The sequence below is a fragment of the Trematomus bernacchii genome, unplaced genomic scaffold (genome assembly GCF_902827165.1).
Source record: "Trematomus bernacchii unplaced genomic scaffold, fTreBer1.1, whole genome shotgun sequence".
Classification (NCBI taxonomy): domain Eukaryota; kingdom Metazoa; phylum Chordata; class Actinopteri; order Perciformes; family Nototheniidae; genus Trematomus; species Trematomus bernacchii.
The window spans coordinates 3,601-24,323 of record NW_022987417.1 but is presented as its reverse complement, the minus strand read 5'-3'; the positions used below and the strand labels follow the sequence as shown (position 1 = coordinate 24,323).

At 48.0% G+C, this 20,723-nt stretch overlaps 1 protein-coding gene across 2 annotated transcripts; it reads left to right on the top strand.

Annotated features, from left to right (window-relative positions):
* Positions 1-29: 29 nt before the first annotated feature.
* Positions 30-16,188, top strand: tbc1d23 (TBC1 domain family, member 23; the record flags this gene model as incomplete). Of its 2 annotated transcripts, XM_034139511.1 has the most annotated exon segments (13): positions 30-76; positions 1,906-2,009; positions 2,259-2,381; positions 5,773-5,865; positions 6,665-6,835; positions 7,679-7,721; positions 9,129-9,229; positions 10,407-10,543; positions 10,841-10,885; positions 11,701-11,789; positions 11,867-12,002; positions 15,083-15,277; positions 15,637-16,188. In XM_034139511.1, coding segments are annotated over 13 exon segments (1,369 nt in total), but the record flags the coding sequence as incomplete, so codon positions are not given.
* Positions 16,189-20,723: the final 4,535 nt, after the last annotated feature.

Genomic DNA, 20,723 nt, shown 5'->3' with positions numbered 1-20,723 from the left:
TAAATATCCTCTGTCTGATTTCCCCTCAGAGAGGCCATCCTGACCCAGGAGGGAGACAGCAGAGAGGACATCATCAGTGAGTTCAACCTTTATCTGATTTAATCACTGGTACGGAGGCCAACAGGTGCAAACACGGGGGACACTAAAGAGTGACGCACACAGCTGGGAGACCAGGGGACACTAAAGAGTGACGCACACAGCTGGGAGACCAGGGGACACTAAAGAGTGACGCACACAGCTGGGAGACCAGGGGACACTAAAGAGTGACGCACACAGCTGGGAGACCGGGGGACCCCTAAAGAGTGACGCACACAGCTGGGAGAGACCGGGGGACACTAAAGAGTGACGCACACAGCTGGCGAGACCGGGGGACACTAAAGAGTGACGCACACAGCTGGGAGACCGGGGGACACTAAAGAGTGACGCACCCACAGCTGGGAGACCAGGGGACACTAAAGAGTGACGCACACAGCTGCGGAGGACCGGGGGACACTAAAGAGTGACGCACACAGCTGGGAGACCGGGGGACACTAAAGAGTGACGCACACAGCTGGGAGACCGGGGGACACTAAAGAGTGACGCACACAGCTGGGAGACCGGGGGACACTAAAGAGTGACGCACACAGCTGGGAGACCAGGGGACACTAAAGAGTGACGCACACAGCTGGGAGACCAGGGGACACTAAAGAGTGACGCACACAGCTGGGAGACCAGGGGACACTAAAGAGTGACGCACACAGCTGGAGACCAGGGGACACTAAAGAGTGACGCACACAGCTGGGAGACCAGAGGACACTAAAGAGTGACGCACACATCTGGGAGACCAGGGGACACCAAAGAGTGACGCACACAGCTGGGAGACCAGGGGACACTAAAGAGTGACGCACACAGCTGGGAGACTAGGGGACACTAAAGAGTGACGCACACAGCTGGGAGACCAGGGGACACTAAAGAGTGACGCACAGAGCTGGGAGACCAGGGGACACTAAAGAGTGACGCACAGAGCTGGGAGACCAGGGGACACTAAAGAGTGACGCACAGAGCTGGGAGACCAGGGGACACTAAAGAGTGACGCACAGAGCTGGGAGACCAGGGGACACTAAAGAGTGACGCACAGAGCTGGGAGACCAGGGGACACTAAAGAGTGACGCACAGAGCTGGGAGACCTGGGTTGCGGTCAAATAATCCAAAAATCAGCTACTAAATTCTAACCCTATCGTCTACCCCTTGACCTCTGAGTGAAAGGTCACGGGGTTAAGGGATAGTGGATAGGAGAATTCAAAAGGACTTAGGAGAAGAGACTGCGGTACTTTAGAGAATCCGACTGCACTTTCACTATCCCACGTGTTTATGATGCTCCAGCGGAGGTCATAAATGTGCGCCTGCTGCTGTGGGGAAACTATGGAAACTACAGTTTTCTATACAGCGGACTACAACATGGATGTTTAATAAGAACGAGGGACTACTGTAAACTCATCTAGAGACTCTGCACCGTGCTCTGATGCTGTTATGCTTTATGAACGGGGACAACAGAGAAACATATTCTTCATGACCAAAGTTGGAATTGAAATAAAAAAGGAAAGTGAAACTTATGCTCGTCACCCTCTCCCTCCGGTCCACATTAATACAAATGATCCCAATACGTATGATTGTATGAAAAGATCTTAAAATCAATACAAATGTATTAATTATACACAGTGATAGATGTTAACGACTAACGTTTATAATTAATACATTTGTATTGATTATAAGATCTTTTCATACAGTCATACGTATTGGGATCATTTGTATTAATGTGGACCGGAGGGAGAGGGTGACGAGCATAAGTTTCTCTTTCCTTTCCTATGTTTCTCTGTTGTCCCCGTTCATAAAGCATAAAACCTGCATCGTCTTTCCTTGTCTCAGAAATGCTGGAGGAGTCTCCGTCTCACCTGGAGTCTGAGGACATCGAGGACCTGTTCTCTCTGGCGCAGTATTACCAGAGCAAGACTCCTCTGTCTCTGAGGAAGGTGAGGCTCTTTGTCCACAGACGGTGATGAGCGTAAACAGAGGACTCTTTGTTCCTGAGATCTTTGTTTCTTTACTATTTACTTCATATACTTTCTAAAGAACATTTTAACCATCATTACACCATTGAATATTGTTTATACTATTTTTTATTTGTAATAGTTCACTCTTTTCCACGTGTAAGTATCTGTATTGTAATGTAGAGCACTCTGGTGTGGTATTACTAAAGGCTTTGTGTCTCTGTCTGGCAGATGAACCAGAACCTGTTCGGCAGCTCTCTGGTGGCTCTGAAGGAGGAGGACACTGATCTGAGTCAAGCTCTGTGTCTCCCTGTGTCTGTCCCTGAGATCCTGCAGGCCAACCAGCTGCAGCAGGTCAGCCCCCCCACACCCACATGCTTCAGAACTCATCACTGCAGAGCAGCGGTTCCTAACCTTTATCCACTCAGGGCTCACTTAAGAATCTAAACACATGTTCCACCTTCAACCGTGAACAATACGGAGGCTAAAGAAAGTTCTCAGAGTAATTAGAAAAGGATTCAGTAACAAACAGACATTTTGATTACACGGTTTAGTTGAATACTCGATTTCTGATTGGTCCATTCAGAACACGTGACACGTTGTAAATCCAGTAGAACAGACCGCTGTCAAGGACTGTAATGACCGTTGTAAGCAGGAGGACAGAATAACGTCTAAACTGACGCCGTTTTGCATTTCTATAGGTGGTAGATACGAGCATGGTTTTATATACTATCACGTTTAATCGTGTTTTATGCCGTTTGCCAAGACTTGATAAGTGGCTCGTAAAACCCAGGAGGTATGGAAACTAAGAACACCATATGTGGTAAACAGCTAATATAACACAACACATTGTATTTCCTTTAACTGGTGGATTATGGAGATATAGTTGCTGATCGACAGCTGGAACACAAACCACCAAATACAACACAATCATTCAGATCCAGTCGTCATGACTACACTCCGGAGGGATTCCCCCATCATTTCTTACAGTTTCTCATCAGGGGGGGGTCTCCTGTCCCCGGGACAAACACACTGCCTGAGGAAGGTTATGTGTATTTATTTTGTCATTAACTTTTTTCGGACCACTTATTTATTTATGTTGGTGACGATCCGTCCTCCATGCTGCTCCTCTGGTTCAAACTGCATCCACCAAACAATATGATTTATCTCCACCTCCACACAATAACCAAAACCTGACTCGGTGTGAGAGATGTCTCTTTTAGCTGTTCTGTCCTCATTTCCTGATCTACTTCATGCAGTCAGTCAGAATGAATGGATGAATGAATGAATGGATGAATGGATGAATGAATGAATGGATGAATGGATGAATGAATGAATGAATGGATGAATGAATGGATGGATGGATGAATGAATGAATGGATGGATGGATGAATGAATGGATGGATGGATGGATGGATGGATGGATGGATGGATGGATGAATGGATGGATGGAATGAATGAATGGATGGATGAATGAATGAATGAATGGATGGATGGATGGATGGATGAATGGATGAATGAATGAATGGATGGATGGATGAATGGATGGATGAATGGATGAATGAATGGATGGATGGATGAATGGATGAATGAATGGATGGATGAATGGATGAATGGATGAATGAATGGATGGATGAATGGATGAATGAATGGATGAATGGATGGATGAATGGATGAATGAATGGATGGATGGATGGATGAATGGATGAATGGATGAATGGATGGATGGATGGATGGATGGATGAATGAATGAATGAATGAATGGATGAATGGATGGATGAATGGATGAATGAATGGATGGATGGATGGATGAATGGATGAATGGATGAATGAATGGATGGATGGATGGATGGATGAATGGATGAATGAATGGATGAATGGATGGATGAATGGATGAATGAATGGATGAATGATGGATGGATGGATGGATGAATGGATGAATGGATGAATGGATGGATGGATGAATGAATGAATGGATGGATGGATGAATGGATGGATGGATGGATGGATGGATGAATGAATGAATGAATGGATGGATGGATGAATGGATGGATGAATGGATGAATGAATGGATGGATGGATGGATGGATGAATGAATGGATGGATGAATGAATGGATGGATGAATGGATGGATGGATGGATGAATGGATGAATGAATGGATGAATGAATGGATGAATGGATGAATGGATGGATGAATGGATGGAATGAATGGATGAATGGATGGATGGATGAATGGATGGATGAATGGATGAATGGATGGATGAATGGATGAATGAATGGATGAAGGATGGATGGATGGATGGATGAATGAATGGATGATGAATGGATGGAATGGATGATGGATGATGAATGAGGATGAATGGATGGATGAATGGATGAATGGATGGATGGATGAATGGATGGATGAATGGATGAATGAATGGATGAATGGATGGATGAATGGATGAATGAATGGATGAATGGATGGATGGATGGATGAATGAATGGATGAATGGATGGATGGATGAATGGATGGATGAATGGATGGGCGTTTCTTTGACTATTTATAGACACATATGGGCGTTACGTGAAGCCCGCAAAAGCTGCGCCGCATTTCGAGTTGATTGTGATTTATAAAGGGAAACCGGCGTAGGACGTGCCGTACGCAAGTCCTGCGCCGGTACGCAGTCTTTTATGAACTCGGAAAAATGTCTTGCGTATTTATTTGCTTTGTCCTACGTAAGCAACCTTCCCACGTCAACCCTACGGAAGGCTTTATAAATGAGGCCCCAGGCCATCAGTAACAAACAGACATTTTGATTACATGGTTTAGTTGAATACTCGATTCTGATTGGTCCATTCAGAACATGTGACACGTTGTAAATCCAGTAGAACAGACCACTGTCAAGGACTGTAATGACCGTTGCTCAGGCATTCAGAATGCTACTAGTACCCAACAGTCCAGGAGGAGAGCAGTTGTTGGAGCAGTTTGTGCATCCCTCTGCGTGGTCAGTCCTCTGCGTGGTCAGTCCTCTGCGTGGTCAGTCCTCTGCGTGGTCAGTCCTCTGCGTGGTCAGTCCTCTGCGTGGTCAGTCCTCTGCGTGATCAGCCCTCTGCGTGGTCAGCCCTCTGCGTGGTGATCAGCCCTCTGCGGGGTCAGCCCTCTGCGTGATCAGTCCTCTGCGTGGTCAGCCCTCTGCGTGATCAGCCCTCTGCGTGGTCAGCCCTCTGCGGGGTCAGGTGGTCAGCCCTCTGCGTGGTCAGCCCTCTGCGTGGTCAGCCCTCTGCGGGGTCAGCCCTCTGCGTGGTCAGCCCTCTGCGTGGTCAGCCCTCTGCGGGGTCAGCCCTCTGCGTGGTCAGCCCTCTGCGTGGTCAGCCCTCTGCGGGGTCAGCCCTCTGCGTGGTCAGCCCTCTGCGGGGTCAGCCCTCTGCGGGGTCAGCCCTCTGCGTGGTCAGTCCTCTGCGTGGTCAGCCCTCTGCGTGGTCAGCCCTCTGCGGGGTCAGCCCTCTGCGTGGTCAGCCCTCTGCGTGGTCAGCCCTCTGCGGGGTCAGCCCTCTGCGTGGTCAGCCCTCTGCGGGGTCAGACCTACATCCAGCGGGCCTTTGAAGCCAGATATTGCAGCTTTGAGGAGGGCGATGCACATCAACACTGAAATCAACGCTTACAGCTCATGTGCACGGAGATTAATGTTGTATTGGTCTGGCTGTAACTCTCAGGTTAGTTTGCAGAAGGAGAAGATGTCATGTGATTTATTTGTGTTTCAGGACGGGGTGCGTTTCTTCGTGGTGGATTGTCGGCCTGCAGAGCAGTACAACGCGGGACACCTGTCCACCGCCTTTCACCTGGACTCTGACCTGGTGAGCACCTGCATCTCATCCAGGAAACTCAGTTAATGTTCAACATCTAGCCAGCTGACCAATCAGAGCACACTGGGCTCACAGGACACAGGACACCTGAACATCAGCAGGAGAGGACTCTTTAAAGTAGAGACACTACATACTGATATACACCTGAACATCAGCAGGAGAGGACTCTTTAAAGTAGAGACACTACATACTGATATACACCTGAACATCAGCAGGAGAGGGACTCTTTAAAGTAGAGACACTACATACTGATATACACCTGAACATCAGCAGGAGAGGACTCTTTAAAGTAGAGACACTACATACTGATATACACCTGAACATCAGCAGGAGAGGACTCTTTAAAGTAGAGACACTACATACTGATATACACCTGAACATCAGCAGGAGAGGACTCTTTAAAGTAGAGACACTACATACTGATATACACCTGAACATCAGCATGAGAGGACTCTTTAAAGTAGAGACACTACATACTGATATACACCTGAACATCAGCAGGAGAGGACTCTTTAAAGTAGAGACACTACATACTGATATACACCTGAACATCAGCATGAGAGGACTCTTTAAAGTAGAGACACTACATACTGATATACACCTGAACATCAGCAGGAGAGGACTCTTTAAAGTAGAGACACTACATACTGATATACACCTGAACATCAGCAGTAGAGGACTCTTTAAAGTAGAGACACTACATACTGATATACACCTGAACATCAGCAGGAGAGGACTCTGAGAACTCTCTACTTTAAAGAGTACTACATGTGTCTCCTGTCTCCTCCAGATGCTGCAGAATCCCTCTGAGTTCTCCCTCTCAGTGAAGTCTCTCCTGGAGGCTCAGAAACAGTCCTTAGAGTCGGGATCCGTTGCCAGCGGGGAACACCTCTGCTTCATGGGCAGCGGGCGGGAGGAGGAGGACATGTACATGAACATGGTGCTCGCTCACTTCCTTCAGGTGAGGAGAGGAAGCTCTAAGATTAGTGTTGGGAAAACACTGAATGTCCTCTTCCAATATCAGAGTAACATGATAACAAAACAATGATAACAGAATTTTGAGATTCTTAGAAAAAGTCAGAATTTAGAAATTTTGAGAAAAAGTGAATTTTGAGATTTTGAAAGAAATGTCAGAATTTTGAGGAAAATGTTGAGATTTTTATAAAAAGTCAGAATTTTGAGATTTTAAGAAATAAACACAGCAGCATACATGTATGTGCTCATATTCTCATTTCATCTGAGTTCAGCAGGCAGACCCCCTCTCCACTCTCCTCTGTGGTAAAGTAGTGAGGGCTGGCTCCGGCTTCACATGCACATCTTGTTGATCCTTTATTTTAATCACATTATTGTTGTCAATAGGATTATCTGTGTATTTTTTTTTCCAACAATATTTGTATTTAGATTTTTAACAACAGTTGAAAAAAGAAACGAAAGGCCATTCAAATCTAAATGAACTCAGATGTGCCTAATCTCTATAACAAATCAAGCGTGTTAATTATTATTATAGATAGTAATTGTTATATAACGTGCATATACAAGTCTACAAGCTGCATCGTTAATGTAATTTCATCTTGTTTTGTTCATCATTGCAAAGCCTGCTGAGTTAATGTGGTAATAAAGGGTTATATAAATACAACTTAAATATTCTTCCTGTTAGGAAACACAAATCACTCACTGGCCCCTTTATTAGGTACACCTGTTCAACTGCTCGTTAACGCAAATATCTAATCAGCCAATCACATGGTCCACATCACGGTGCTATCAAGGTGTTCCATGTTTGCTAACAGGAGTTTCTCTGTTCCAGAAAAACAAAGAGTACGTCAGCATTGCTAAAGGAGGATTCATGGGTAAGTCATTTCTTAATCTAGATTTAAACTTGATACAGGAATATCCACATGCTCTGATGCTTTAGATCAGGGGTGGGGAACCCCCGGCCCCCAGGGCCGTATACGGCCCGCGAGACCATTTGGTACGGCCCGCGAGGTAATTTATAAACGCACGCAAAAAAAAATTAAAGAAATCTAGACCGCAAAATAATTAAACAAGCGAGTGCCTGTTTTTCCTGGGTTAGGTCAGGGTCCTTGAACACAACACGAGCCTAACGTGTCATCACGTGGTATATGTCTCGTCTGACAGGGGTGCAGGTCTGCCGGAGAGCACCAGAACGCCGCTCCGTACACATGCCGCAGTTTCTGCGTGGCTGTGTCTTTAGTTGAAAGCCCAGTGGAGATCTGCTCATCTGTCACACTGATCATACAGTCAATCACTTTGCTGTCATTAGCATCTGGTTAGCTAGCTATGCTAACGGATATAAGAAGCTTTTTCTACAACCAGTGAGGTAAAGGCACATCTTTATATGATCATTATAGTTATACAAAAACAAGAGAATAAACGGGTATAAAATACTATATGACAGTAGAAATCTGCTTCCAGTTGTGTTTCATATGTTGAGAGATGTTTCCATAGATCTCTCCATGTTGCTCTCAAAGTGCACCAGATTGATGCTTTCAACTTCAACATTTTAAAACAAATCTTCCCGTACCCCCCTAGAGGATGTTAGGTCCCCCCTAGAGGAGGTTAGGTCCCCCCTAGAGGATGTTAGGTCCCCCCTAGAGGAGGTTAGGTCCCCCCCCCCCCCACTTAAATCATGTCCACATGGATAGGAAACTAAATACATTTGCACACATCTTGTGTCCATATCTTTCTGTTTGGGTGGTCATGCCACACCGTGCATGCATGCCACACCGTGCACGTGCATGCATGCCACACCGTGCACGTGCATGCATGCCACACCGTGCACGTGCATGCATGCGTGAGTCATGGTGAGATATCTGGATTCAGAGGTTGCTGTTTCTTTGCACAGCATGAGAGAAAGAAGAAATGAATGGGCTGTGATTTTAGTATTTTTAAGCAGAGGTCAATAATTTGTACGGCCCTCGGAGGATGTTGTAAAAATGTAAATGGCCCTTGAGAGGAAAAAGGTTCCCCACCCCTGCTCTAGATATATTAAGCTGTGCATATATGGAAGGGGATTAGGGCCAGAAAGGGATTTTTTTGTTTGAGTAACTAGTATTAAAAGCCAGTGCAAACAATAATAAATAAATGCAATAAGTTATTTCTTTGCCACCCTGCAGGCCTAGTCTGAAGAATGCTCTAGGTGCACACGTTCTTCTGCTATAAATACAGTTTGAGTGTCTGGCCTGGATCAGAGACTTGTTATAAGTGTGAACTCGGAGATGTGTCTGTGATTGCAGCTCTCCAGAAGCACCTGGTGGACATGAACATTGAGGGTCTGGACTCGTCGTACCTGCACTGGATCGTCAGCACGTCAGGATCCAGCCTCTGCTCTCCAGACGTAAGACCCCCGAAACATCACGATAAATAACGGGTTCACAAACAGACTCTGATATTGTTAGGAAAAATCTTTTTTTCTCAAAAATCTCAAAATTCAGACTTTTTCTGAATACTTACAAAAGTTAATAATCACTGGTCAGCGTCTTGAGCTTCAATCTCAGGATCCATGTATTTATGATCCTCTCAACAATAGAAGTATTAAAAAAAAAAAAAAAGAATTCGTTGGTATTTTTCTCAAAATCTCAACAATTCTGACTTTTTCCTCAAAATTCGGACTTTTTCTAAAAATCCTGACTTTTTCAAAAAATCCTGACTTTTTCTCAAATATGAAAAATCTGACTTTTTCTCAAATCTAAAAATTCTGACTTTTCCTCAAGAATTTGACTTTTTCTCAAAAAAATGAAAAATATTACTTTTTCTCAAAAATAGGAATTTCTCAAAAATCTCAAAAATATGACTTTTTCTCAAAAATCTCAAAAATCTGACTTTTTCCTCAAAATTCGGACTTTTTCTAAAAATCCTGACTTTTTCAAAAAATCCTGACTTTTTCTCAAATATGAAAAATCTGACTTTTTCTCAAATCTAAAAATTCTGACTTTTCCTCAAGAATTTGACTTTTTCTCAAAAAAATGAAAAATATTACTTTTTCTCAAAAATAGGAATTTCTCAAAAATCTCAAAAATATGACTTTTGCTTAAAATCTCAAAAATATGACTTTTTCTGAATACTTAAAAATGTTAATAATCACTAGTCCCCAGTTTGAGCTTCAACCTCAGGATCCATGTATCTGTGATCCTCTCCAGAATGGAAGGAGTCATCACATACAGAGCATCAACTAGTTCCTGAACAGTGTCCTTCACATGCTGATATCCAAGAGAGGGAGTTACACAGTCACAAGATGGAGGAATAGAAAGCAGTATTCAATGTTTACTTCAGATTAGCTCCACGTCAGAAATGAGCATGCTTGTCATATGTCTATCTCCATAGAGGCTGAATCATCATGTTCATCACATAGCTATCATATGGCTCAAACAGTCCTGATGCTCTTCTAGGTAATCATACATCCTGTCATGTTCACAGCTACAGTTGGGATACCTTTGTTAGCATGCTACTCTCATGTTGGAAGAGGACGCTCAGTGTTCCCCATCAGTTATCTAACGTGTTCATGTGTCCTGCAGGGAGAGAGCGGCCCTGGAGACGGGAAGGGAGTGAAGTCTCTGGTCAACAAGATGACGTTTGCTTTCAAGTCAAAGTCTGTGAACGTGAAGGAGAAGATGATCAGCTTCATCGAGAACACCGCCACACCTGTCGACAGGTGAGAGGAGGCCTCCTGCTGGAAACAACACACACTGAACACACTCTTCATGTGTAGGGGTTTAACTCTTAAGGTTTGATGCAAAACGTATAAAACAGAAAACAAATGCCACATTTCTCTAGATTCACGATAATAATAATGCATTTTATTTACATAGACGTCTTTGAAGGCTCTCACGGTCTCCGTACAAGATTCACTCTGGACTCTCAGATCAGATATCTGTGGTCCTTTATTCGGTACTTTGATTATTATTATTTCATTATTTAAGTTTGACCGACCCTTGTGCTTCCACGCTAGAATGTCTTTCAATCTGCCGTGGCCCGAGAAGGTGGTTCCTGATCGGTAAGACTTCCTCCAGCTGTCTGTCAGCAGCATGGGATACACTAACGCATGCTGAGCCCCACCATGTCACACACACACTCGCACACACACTCACACTCACACTCACACTCACACGCACACGCACTCGCACATGCACATGCACACGCACACACAGGCACTCACAGACACAGGCACTCACACACACACACTCACACACACACACACACACCCCACTAACCTGCAGGAAGTGCTGAGTCCTCCCCTCCTCTGGAGAGGAGCTTCACAGCTGGAGATGCACTAAAGGGGAACCTCAGTATTTTCACACCTGGACACGGTTTTCTATTTGTTTTGTGTCCAAGTGGCTAGAGTGGATGTCCATTTATAAAAGTGGTCCAGCATTAAGGGAGAGTGGCAGCCTGCAGACGCTAAACATGGCTGAAATGTGATCCTTCATCCACTAAAGGTGAAAGTATTGTGCGCTGACCGGCTCTGTGTCGGCCAGTCGGTGGACGCTCACCAAAGAACTAAATACTGGACCAGTTAAGGAGACAAATAACTAGTCCAGGATCAATTGGACACAGAGGAAAAGTGTCCATGTGGGAACATCCTGAAGTTGGTAGTCTGTGTTTCCATCTCATTGTTCTTCAGGTGATAGTCAGGGCCGATCAGAATCACCTGATTATTTCCTGCTGACGGCCCTGAGTATCACTCCCTGACTAACCTCTGTATTAATGTCTCACTCTCTCTCAGGACGTCCTCATGCATTCAGTGTGTGTGTGTGTGTTCATCGTGATAGGTGTTCACGTGTTGTTCACTCCCGGTGTTTCTGTCCTCAGACATGTGAGCAGCAGTGACCGGGTGGGTAAACCGTACCGAGGAGTGAAGCCCGTCTTCAGCATCGGGGATGAAGAGGAGTACGACACAGGTACAGGAATCTCACCATCTCTTGGCACTCTATTCTTTTGTTTTGAAAAACCTCCTGAGCCTCTGGTGTCATTTTAGACGAGATCGACAGCTCGTCCATGTCCGACGACGACAGGAAGGAGATCGTGAACATCCAGACGTGGATCCACAAACCGGACGTGAAGCACCACATTCCCTGCAGCGAGGTGAAGGAGACCGGACACATGTTCCCCAGGTGAGACTACGTGTTCCCCGACGTGTTCCCCGACGTGTTCCCCGACGTGTTCCCCGACGTGTTCCCCGGCGTGTTCCCCGGGTGAGACTACGTGTTCCCCGGGTGAGACTACGTGTTCCCCAATGTGTTCCCCGGGTGAGACTACGTGTTCCCCAACGTGTTCCCCGGGTGAGACAACGTGTTCCCCAACGTGTTCCCCGGGTGAGACAACGTGTTCCCCAACGTGTTCCCCGGGTGAGACAACGTTAACGTGTTCCCCGGGTGAGACAACATGTTCCCCGGTGAGACAACGTGTTCCCCGGGTGAGACAACGTGTTCCCCGGGTGAGACAACGTGTTCCCCGGGTGAGACAACGTTAACGTGTTCCCCGGGTGAGACAACGTGTTCCCCGGGTGAGACTACGTGTTCCCCAACGTGTTCCCCGGGTGAGACTACGTGTTCCCCGGGTGAGACTACGTGTTCCCCGGGTGAGACTACGTGTTCCCCAACGTGTTCCCCGGGTGAGACTACGTGTTCCCCGGGTGAGACTACGTGTTCCCCAACGTGTTCCCCGGCTGAGACTACATGTTCCCCAACGTGTTCCCCGGGTGAGACTACGTGTTCCCCGGGTGAGACTACGTGTTCCCCAACGTGTTCCCCGGGTGAGACAACGTGTTCCCCGGGTGAGACTACGTGTTCCCCAACGTGTTCCCCGGGTGAGACTACGTGTTCCCCGGGTGAGACTACATGTTCCCCAACGTGTTCCCCGGGTGAGACTACGTGTTCCCCGGGTGAGACTACGTGTTCCCCGGGTGAGACTACGTGTTCCCCGGGTGAGACTACATGTTCCCCAACGTGTTCCCCGGGTGAGACTACATGTTCCCCAACGTGTTCCCCGGGTGAGACTACATGTTCCCCGGGTGAGACTACGTGTTCCCTGGGTGAGACTACGTGTTCCCCAACGTGTTCCCCGGGTGAGACAACGTGTTCCCCGGGTGAGACTACGTGTTCCCCGGGTGAGACTACATGTTCCCCAACGTGTTCCCCGGGTGAGACTACATGTTCCCCAACGTGTTCCCCGGGTGAGACTACGTGTTCCCCAACGTGTTCCCCGGGTGAGACTACGTGTTCCCCAACGTGTTCCCCGGGTGAAACAACGTGTTCCCCGGGTGAGACTACATGTTCCCCAACGTGTTCCCCGGGTGAGACTACGTGTTCCCCGGGTGAGACGACATGTTCCCCAACGTGTTCCCCGGGTGAAACAACGTGTTCCCCGGGTGAGACGACATGTTCCCCAACGTGTTCCCCGGGTGAAACAACGTGTTCCCCGGGTGAGACTACATGTTCCCCAACGTGTTCCCCGGGTGAGACGACGTGTTCCCCAACGTGTTCCCCGGGTGAAACAACGTGTTCCCCGGGTGAGACTACATGTTCCCCAACGTGTTCCCCGGGTGAGACGACGTGTTCCCCAACGTGTTCCCCGGGTGAAACAACGTGTTCCCCGGGTGAGACTACATGTTCCCCAACGTGTTCCCCGGGTGAGACGACGTGTTCCCCAACGTGTTCCCCGGGTGAGACAACGTGTTCCCCGGGTGAGACGACATGTTCCCCGGGTGAGACGACATGTTCCCCGGGTGAGACGACATGTTCCCCGGGTGAGACGACATGTTCCCCGGGTGAGACTACATGTTCCCCGGGTGAGACTACATGTTCCCCAACGTGTTCCCCGGGTGAGACAACGTGTTCCCCGGGTGAGACGACGTGTTCCCCGGGTGAGACGACGTGTTCCCCGGGTGAAACAACGTGTTCCCCGGGTGAGACTACATGTTCCCCAACGTGTTCCCCGGGTGAGACGACGTGTTCCCCAACGTGTTCCCCGGGTGAGACAACGTGTTCCCCGGGTGAGACGACATGTTCCCCGGGTGAGACGACATGTTCCCCGGGTGAGACGACATGTTCCCCGGGTGAGACGACATGTTCCCCGGGTGAGACGACATGTTCCCCGGGTGAGACTACATGTTCCCCAACGTGTTCCCCGGGTGAGACTACGTGTTCCCTAACGTGTTCCCCGGGTGAGACTACGTGTTCCCCAACGTGTTCCCCAACGTGTTCCCCGGGTGAGACAACGTGTTCCCCGGGTGAGACAACGTGTTCCCCGGGTGAGACAACGTGTTCCCCAGATGGTCCTGATCCATCTAAAGCAGTGCTTCTCAAAGTGTGGTCCGCACTCTCGCAGGAATATCTCCACAAAGGAGGGAGTTTCAGTTTGGACTGCATGATGTAGCCCAGAGCAACACCTTCCTCACACGTGTTGCCACTTGTTTGTACCATTTTCAGGCGATTTGTAATCTGTTCTAGAGGCAACTGTGGACCTCTGTCGCCTGTCAGCGCAACTTACATGATGCCAAAATTAAGGGCGGCGCCGGTCGTCGGCGGGCCGGTCGTCGGCGGGCCGGTCGTCGGCGGGCCGGTCGTCGGCGGGCCGGTCGACGGCGGGCCGGTCGACGGCGGGCCGGTCGTCGGCGGGCCGGTCGTCGGCGGGCCGGTCGACGGCGGGCCGGTCGTCGGCGGGCCGGTCGACGGCGGGCCGGTCGTCGGCGGGCCGGTCGACGGCGGGCCGGTCGACGGCGGGCCGGTCGTCGGCGGGCCGGTCGACGGCGGGCCGGTCGTCGGCGGGCCGCTGACGACCGGCCCGCTGACGACCGGCCGTTCTGTGATTCTCCAGAACACACAGATGGCCAGTCCGCCCCTGGTTACCCTGTATTCCACCGGGTCACCGCGGGGCAGACGGACCCGGTGGAATACAAGGTCTACCTCGTTTAGGAACCGTTAAGCAGAACCAAAATTGTGTATTTTGTATGGGTACCCGGTACCCAGCATTTTCTTATCGGTTCTCATCTGGAACCGAGTCGTACTACATACTACAATACGTGTATTTTGCATATCTCTCAGTAGCCAACGATCTGTAATAAATGTCGTCTACATTTCAGAAGAGGTGTAAAACCTAAGAGCATTTTAAAATCGCATTTGAACGAAATGCTGATATAATCTGTATTGTTGATTTATTGTGTGAACGAGCTGTTTCGTGTTTTTTCATCCAGCCACCTGCTGATCACAGCCTCCCACATGTACTGCCTGCGGGAGATCGCCTCCAGGAAAGGGTTCTCCTACATCCAGTCCAGACAGGCTCTGAACTCAGTGGTGAAGATCACGTCCAAAAAGAAGCACCCTGAACTCATCACCTTCAAGTTCGGCAGCAACAACTCAGCGGGGGTGGAGATCTCTGCCGTGGAGAGGTGTGTGTGTGTGTGTGTGTGTGTGTGTGTGTGTGTGTGTGTGTGTGTGTGTGTGTGTGTGTGTGTGTGTGTGGTGTGTGTGTGTGTGTGTGGTGTGTGTGTGTGTGTGTGTGTGTGTGTGTGTGTGTGTGTGTGTGTGTGTGGTGTGTGTGTGTGTGTGTGTGTGTGTGTGTGTGTGTGTGTGTGTGTGTGTGTGTGTGTGTGTGTGTGTGTGTGTGTGTGTGTGTGTGTGTGTGTGTGTGTGTGTGTGTGTGTTTTCGTGTGTGTGTGTGTGTGTGTGTGTGTGTGTTTCGTGTGTGTGTGTGTGTGTGTGTTTTCGTGTGTGTTTTCGTGTGTTCATTTCTGTTCTCTCCTCTCAGATATTTAATACCGAACGCCGGCGACGCCACGAAGGTGATCAAGCAGCAGATCATGAAGGTGCTGGACGCTCTGGAGAGCTCATAGAGGGGGGGGGGGCTCCAGCTGGACCCTAACTGTTAGAGGAGGAGAGTCTGTCTGTCCTCCTGCAGAGAGACTGTGTGTGTGTGAGGACACACTGAGTGTGTGTGGTGCTCCGCAGTCATCAAACATCTCACACTAACTTAAAAACCTCCCTCATGGTTTCCTTTGATCAAACTTCTCCCTCTGAACACCTTGACCCCTGGCCGACCTCTGGAGCTCCTGCTCCTCCGTCAGGTCTCTCTGCTTCCTCTCTGATCTGAGGCCTCTGTGTTTGGGTCTGGAAACACACAGATCCTCCAGGAACCTACAGTAATGTTCCTGCTGTAGTGATATGTATTCCTCTGTGTCACACGTGTTGCTCCAGACTGTGTCACTGTAGTCATCACGTGTTGTCTCAGAGAGAAGGCCCACATTTCTGTAATAACACACACCTGGAATATCTCGATGAATAAATAGCACTGCAGCTGAAAGGACAAACGTGTACTCCTGATGTTGGAGAGCCTTTTCCCATTTCTCCTCTCCTACAGCAGATTGAGGTTTCCCCGCAGTAACACGAATGGCTTGAGGGTGTGTAGAGGTGTGTGTGTGTGTGTGTGTGTGTGTATACCTATGCACACACACGTACAGCAGGATGTGTAAACTGCTCTGAACACCTTTGAGATGTTTCCTGAATATTCAGTGGTTCCTTTTTTTCCAGAGCAGGAAGTCTTTAACGGTTTCTGGGAGATCAGCTTGTCTCTGCTGTGTTGGAGCCGCTGTGGGAGAAAGACATGTTAATAAATATGGAGTGTGTGTGAGGGGGGGGGGGGGGGGGGGAATATTCTACATTTTCTGAGATAAATCCTAAATCCTAAATTTACAAGAAAGAAATCAGGAATATTTAATTTTTCCTTTAAATTTCAGATTTTTTTTTTTCACATTTCTGAAGTTTTTTCTTGTAAATCTTAAGTTATTATTCAAAAGGAAAACTAAAATCTAATTTACAGGAAAAATAAAATGATTCTTTTAATTTATTTTGGGATTTATGAGTTTTTCGTCATGAAAACATTTGTGAGTTATATTTCCAAACCCTTGCTCTCTGTAACTGAACGTCACCCCTCCTCTTCCTCTTCCTCTTCCTCTCATAGCAGCCCCTCTGACTCTTCCTCTTCCTCTCATAGCAGCCCCTCTGACTCTTCCTCTTCCTCTCATAGCAGCCCCTCTGACTCTTCCTCTTCCTCTCATAGCAGCCCCTCTGACTCTTCCTCTTCCTCTCACAGCAGCCCCTCAGACTCTTCCTCTCACATCTCATAGCAGCTCCTCTGACTCTTCCTCTTCCTCTCATAGCAGCTCCTCTGACTCTTCCTCTTCCTCTCATAGCAGCCCCTCTGACTCTTCCTCTCACATCTCATAGCAGCCCCTCTGACTCTTCCTCTCACATCTCATAGCAGCCCCTCTGACTCTTCCTCTTCCTCTCATAGCAGCCCCTCTGACTCTTCCTCTCACATCTCATAGCAGCCCCTCTGACTCTTCCTCTTACATCTCATAGCAGCCCCTCTGACTCTTCCTCTCACATCTCATAGCAGCCCCTCTGACTCTTCCTCTTCCTCTTCCTCTCATAGCAGCCCCTCTGACTCTTCCTCTCACATCTCATAGCAGCCCCTCTGACTCTTCCTCTCACATCTCATAGCAGCCCCTCTGACTCTTCCTCTCACATCTCACAGCAGCCCCTCTGACTCTTCCTCTTCCTCTCATAGCAGCCCCTCTGATTCTTCCTCTTACATCTCATAGCAGCCCCTCTGACTCTTCCTCTCACATCTCATAGCAGCCCCTCTGACTCTTCCTCTTCCTCTCATAGCAGCCCCTCTGATTCTTCCTCTTCCTCTCATAGCAGCCCCTCTGATTCTTCCTCTCACATCTCATAGCAGCCCCTCTGACTCTTCCTCTTACATCTCATAGCAGCCCCTCTGACTCTTCCTCTTCCTCTCATAGCAGCCCCTCTGATTCTTCCTCTTACATCTCATAGCAGCCCCTCTGACTCTTCCTCTCACATCTCATAGCAGCCCCTCTGACTCTTCCTCTTCCTCTCATAGCAGCCCCTCTGATTCTTCCTCTTCCTCTCATAGCAGCCCCTCTGATTCTTCCTCTCACATCTCATAGCAGCCCCTCTGACTCTTCCTCTCACATCTCATAGCAGCCCCTCTGATTCTTCCTCTCACATCTCATAGCAGCCCCTCTGACTCTTCCTCTTACATCTCATAGCAGCCCCTCTGACTCTTCCTCTTACATCTCATAGCAGCCCCTCTGACTCTTCCTCTTACATCTAATAGCAGCCCCTCTGACTCTTCCTCTTACATCTCATAGCAGCCCCTCTGACTCTTCCTCTCACATCTCATAGCAGCCCCTCTGACTCTTCCTCTTCCTCTTCCTCTCATAGCAGCCCCTCTGACTCTTCCTCTCACATCTCATAGCAGCCCCTCTGACTCTTCCTCTTCCTCTCATAGCAGCCCCTCTGACTCTTCCTCTCACATCTCACAGCAGCCCCTCTGACTCTTCCTCTTCCTCTCACATCTCACAGCAGCCCCTCTGACTCTTCCTCTTCCTCTCACATCTCATAGCAGCCCCTCTGACTCTTCCTCTCACATCTCACAGCAGCCCCTCTGACTCTTCCTCTTCCTCTCATAGCAGCCCCTCTGACTCTTCCTCTCACATCTCATAGCAGCCCCTCTGACTCTTCCTCTCACATCTCATAGCAGCCCCTCTGACTCTTCCTCTCACATCTCACAGCAGCCCCTCTGACTCTTCCTCTTCCTCTCATAGCAGCCCCTCTGACTCTTCCTCTCACATCTCACAGCAGCCCCTCTGACTCTTCCTCTTCCTCTCACATCTCATAGCAGCCCCTCTGACTCTTCCTCTCACATCTCACAGCAGCCCCTCTGACTCTTCCTCTTCCTCTCATAGTAGCCCCTCTGACTCTTCCTCTCACATCTCATAGCAGCCCCTCTGACTCTTCCTCTCACATCTCATAGCAGCCCCTCTGACTCTTCCTCTCACATCTCACAGCAGCCCCTCTGACTCTTCCTCTCACATCTCATAGCAGCCCCTCTGACTCTTCCTCTCACATCTCATAGCAGCCCCTCTGACTCTTCCTCTCACATCTCATAGCAGCCCCTCTGACTCTTCCTCTCACATCTCATAGCAGCCCCTCTGACTCTTCCTCTTCCTCTCATAGCAGCCCCTCTGACTCTTCCTCTCACATCTCACAGCAGCCCCTCTGACTCTTCCTCTTCCTCTCACATCTCATAGCAGCCCCTCTGACTCTTCCTCTCACATCTCACAGCAGCCCCTCTGACTCTTCCTCTTCCTCTCATAGCAGCCCCTCTGACTCTTCCTCTTACATCAGTTTGTTAAATAATACCTGGTGAATGAGATGACCTCTGGAGGCGACCTGCTGAGGAGAAGGTCTCTGGGACCCACACAGCTGGTAGAGACACTTTGTAAAAAGTCCTTATAAATATATCTCTCTGTTCTCTGTCCATGTATTCACACTAGCTTTAGTTTGCTTGCCACTGTTGCCTTCGGCCTCTTAACGCTCCTCTTCATCGGACTCTTCCTCGCTTCATCTTATGCTTCCTTTGTGTGGAGATGTGTAGGCTTTACCTTCCTGACGTCCGTCTGGAACTCAAAGGGGAGAGAAATAAAGATCTGTCCCCTTGAGACCCTCAGAAAGTGGATCCTCACTCTTCAGAGCGTTCCCTGTAGCCACGCATCGTCTGTGATATTCCAGTCTCCACAGGAAGAGGAGATGCAGCACGTCTCCAGTGTCCTCTGCAGCTTCCTGGACTGCTTTCATTCACTAAGCCTTTCTGTTCATACATGGAGATGATTACACTGTGTGGAAGAGTTTCATTCATGAGGACTCTTTAAAGTAGAGACACTACATACTGATATACACCTGAACATCAGCAGGAGAGAACTCTTTAAAGTAGAGACACTACACACTGATATACACCTGAACATCAGCAGGAGAGGACTCTTTAAAGTAGAGACACTACATACTGATACACACCTGAACATCAGCAGGAGAGGACTCTTTAAAGTAGAGACACTACATACTGATATACACCTGAACATCAGCAGGAGAGGACTCTTTAAAGTAGAGACACTACATACTGATATACACCTGAACATCAGCAGGAGAGAACTCTTTAAAGTAGAGACACTACACACTGATATACACCTGAACATCAGCAGGAGAGGACTCTTTAAAGTAGAGACACTACATACTGATATACACCTGAACATCAGCAGGAGAGGACTCTTTAAAGTAGAGACACTACATACTGATATACACCTGAACATCAGCAGGAGAGGACTCTTTAAAGTAGAGACACTACATACTGATATACACCTGAACATCAGTAGGAGAGGACTCTTTAAAGTAGAGACACTACATACTGATATACACCTGAACATCAGCAGGAGAGGACTCTTTAAAGTAGAGACACTACATACTGATATACACCTGAACATCAGCAGGAGAGGACTCTTTAAAGTAGAGACACTACATACTGATATACACCTGAACATCAGCAGGAGAGGACTCTTTAAAATAGAGACACTACTTACTGATATACACCTGAACATCAGCAGGAGAGGACTCTTTAAAGTAGAGACACTACATACTGATATACACCTGAACATGAGCAGGAGAGGACTCTTTAAAGTAGAGACACTACATAGTGATATACACCTGAACATCAGCAGGAGAGGACTCTTTAAAGTAGAGACACTACAATACTGATATACACCTGAACATCAGCAGGAGAGGACTCTTTAAAGTGAGACCCTACAACCTGATATACAACCTGAACATCAGCAGGGAGAGAACTATTTAAAGTAGAGACACTACACACTGATATACACCTGAACATCAGCAGGAGAGAACTCTTTAAAGTAGAGACACTACACACTGATATACACCTGAACATCAGCAGGAGATAACTCTTTAAAGTAGAGACACTAC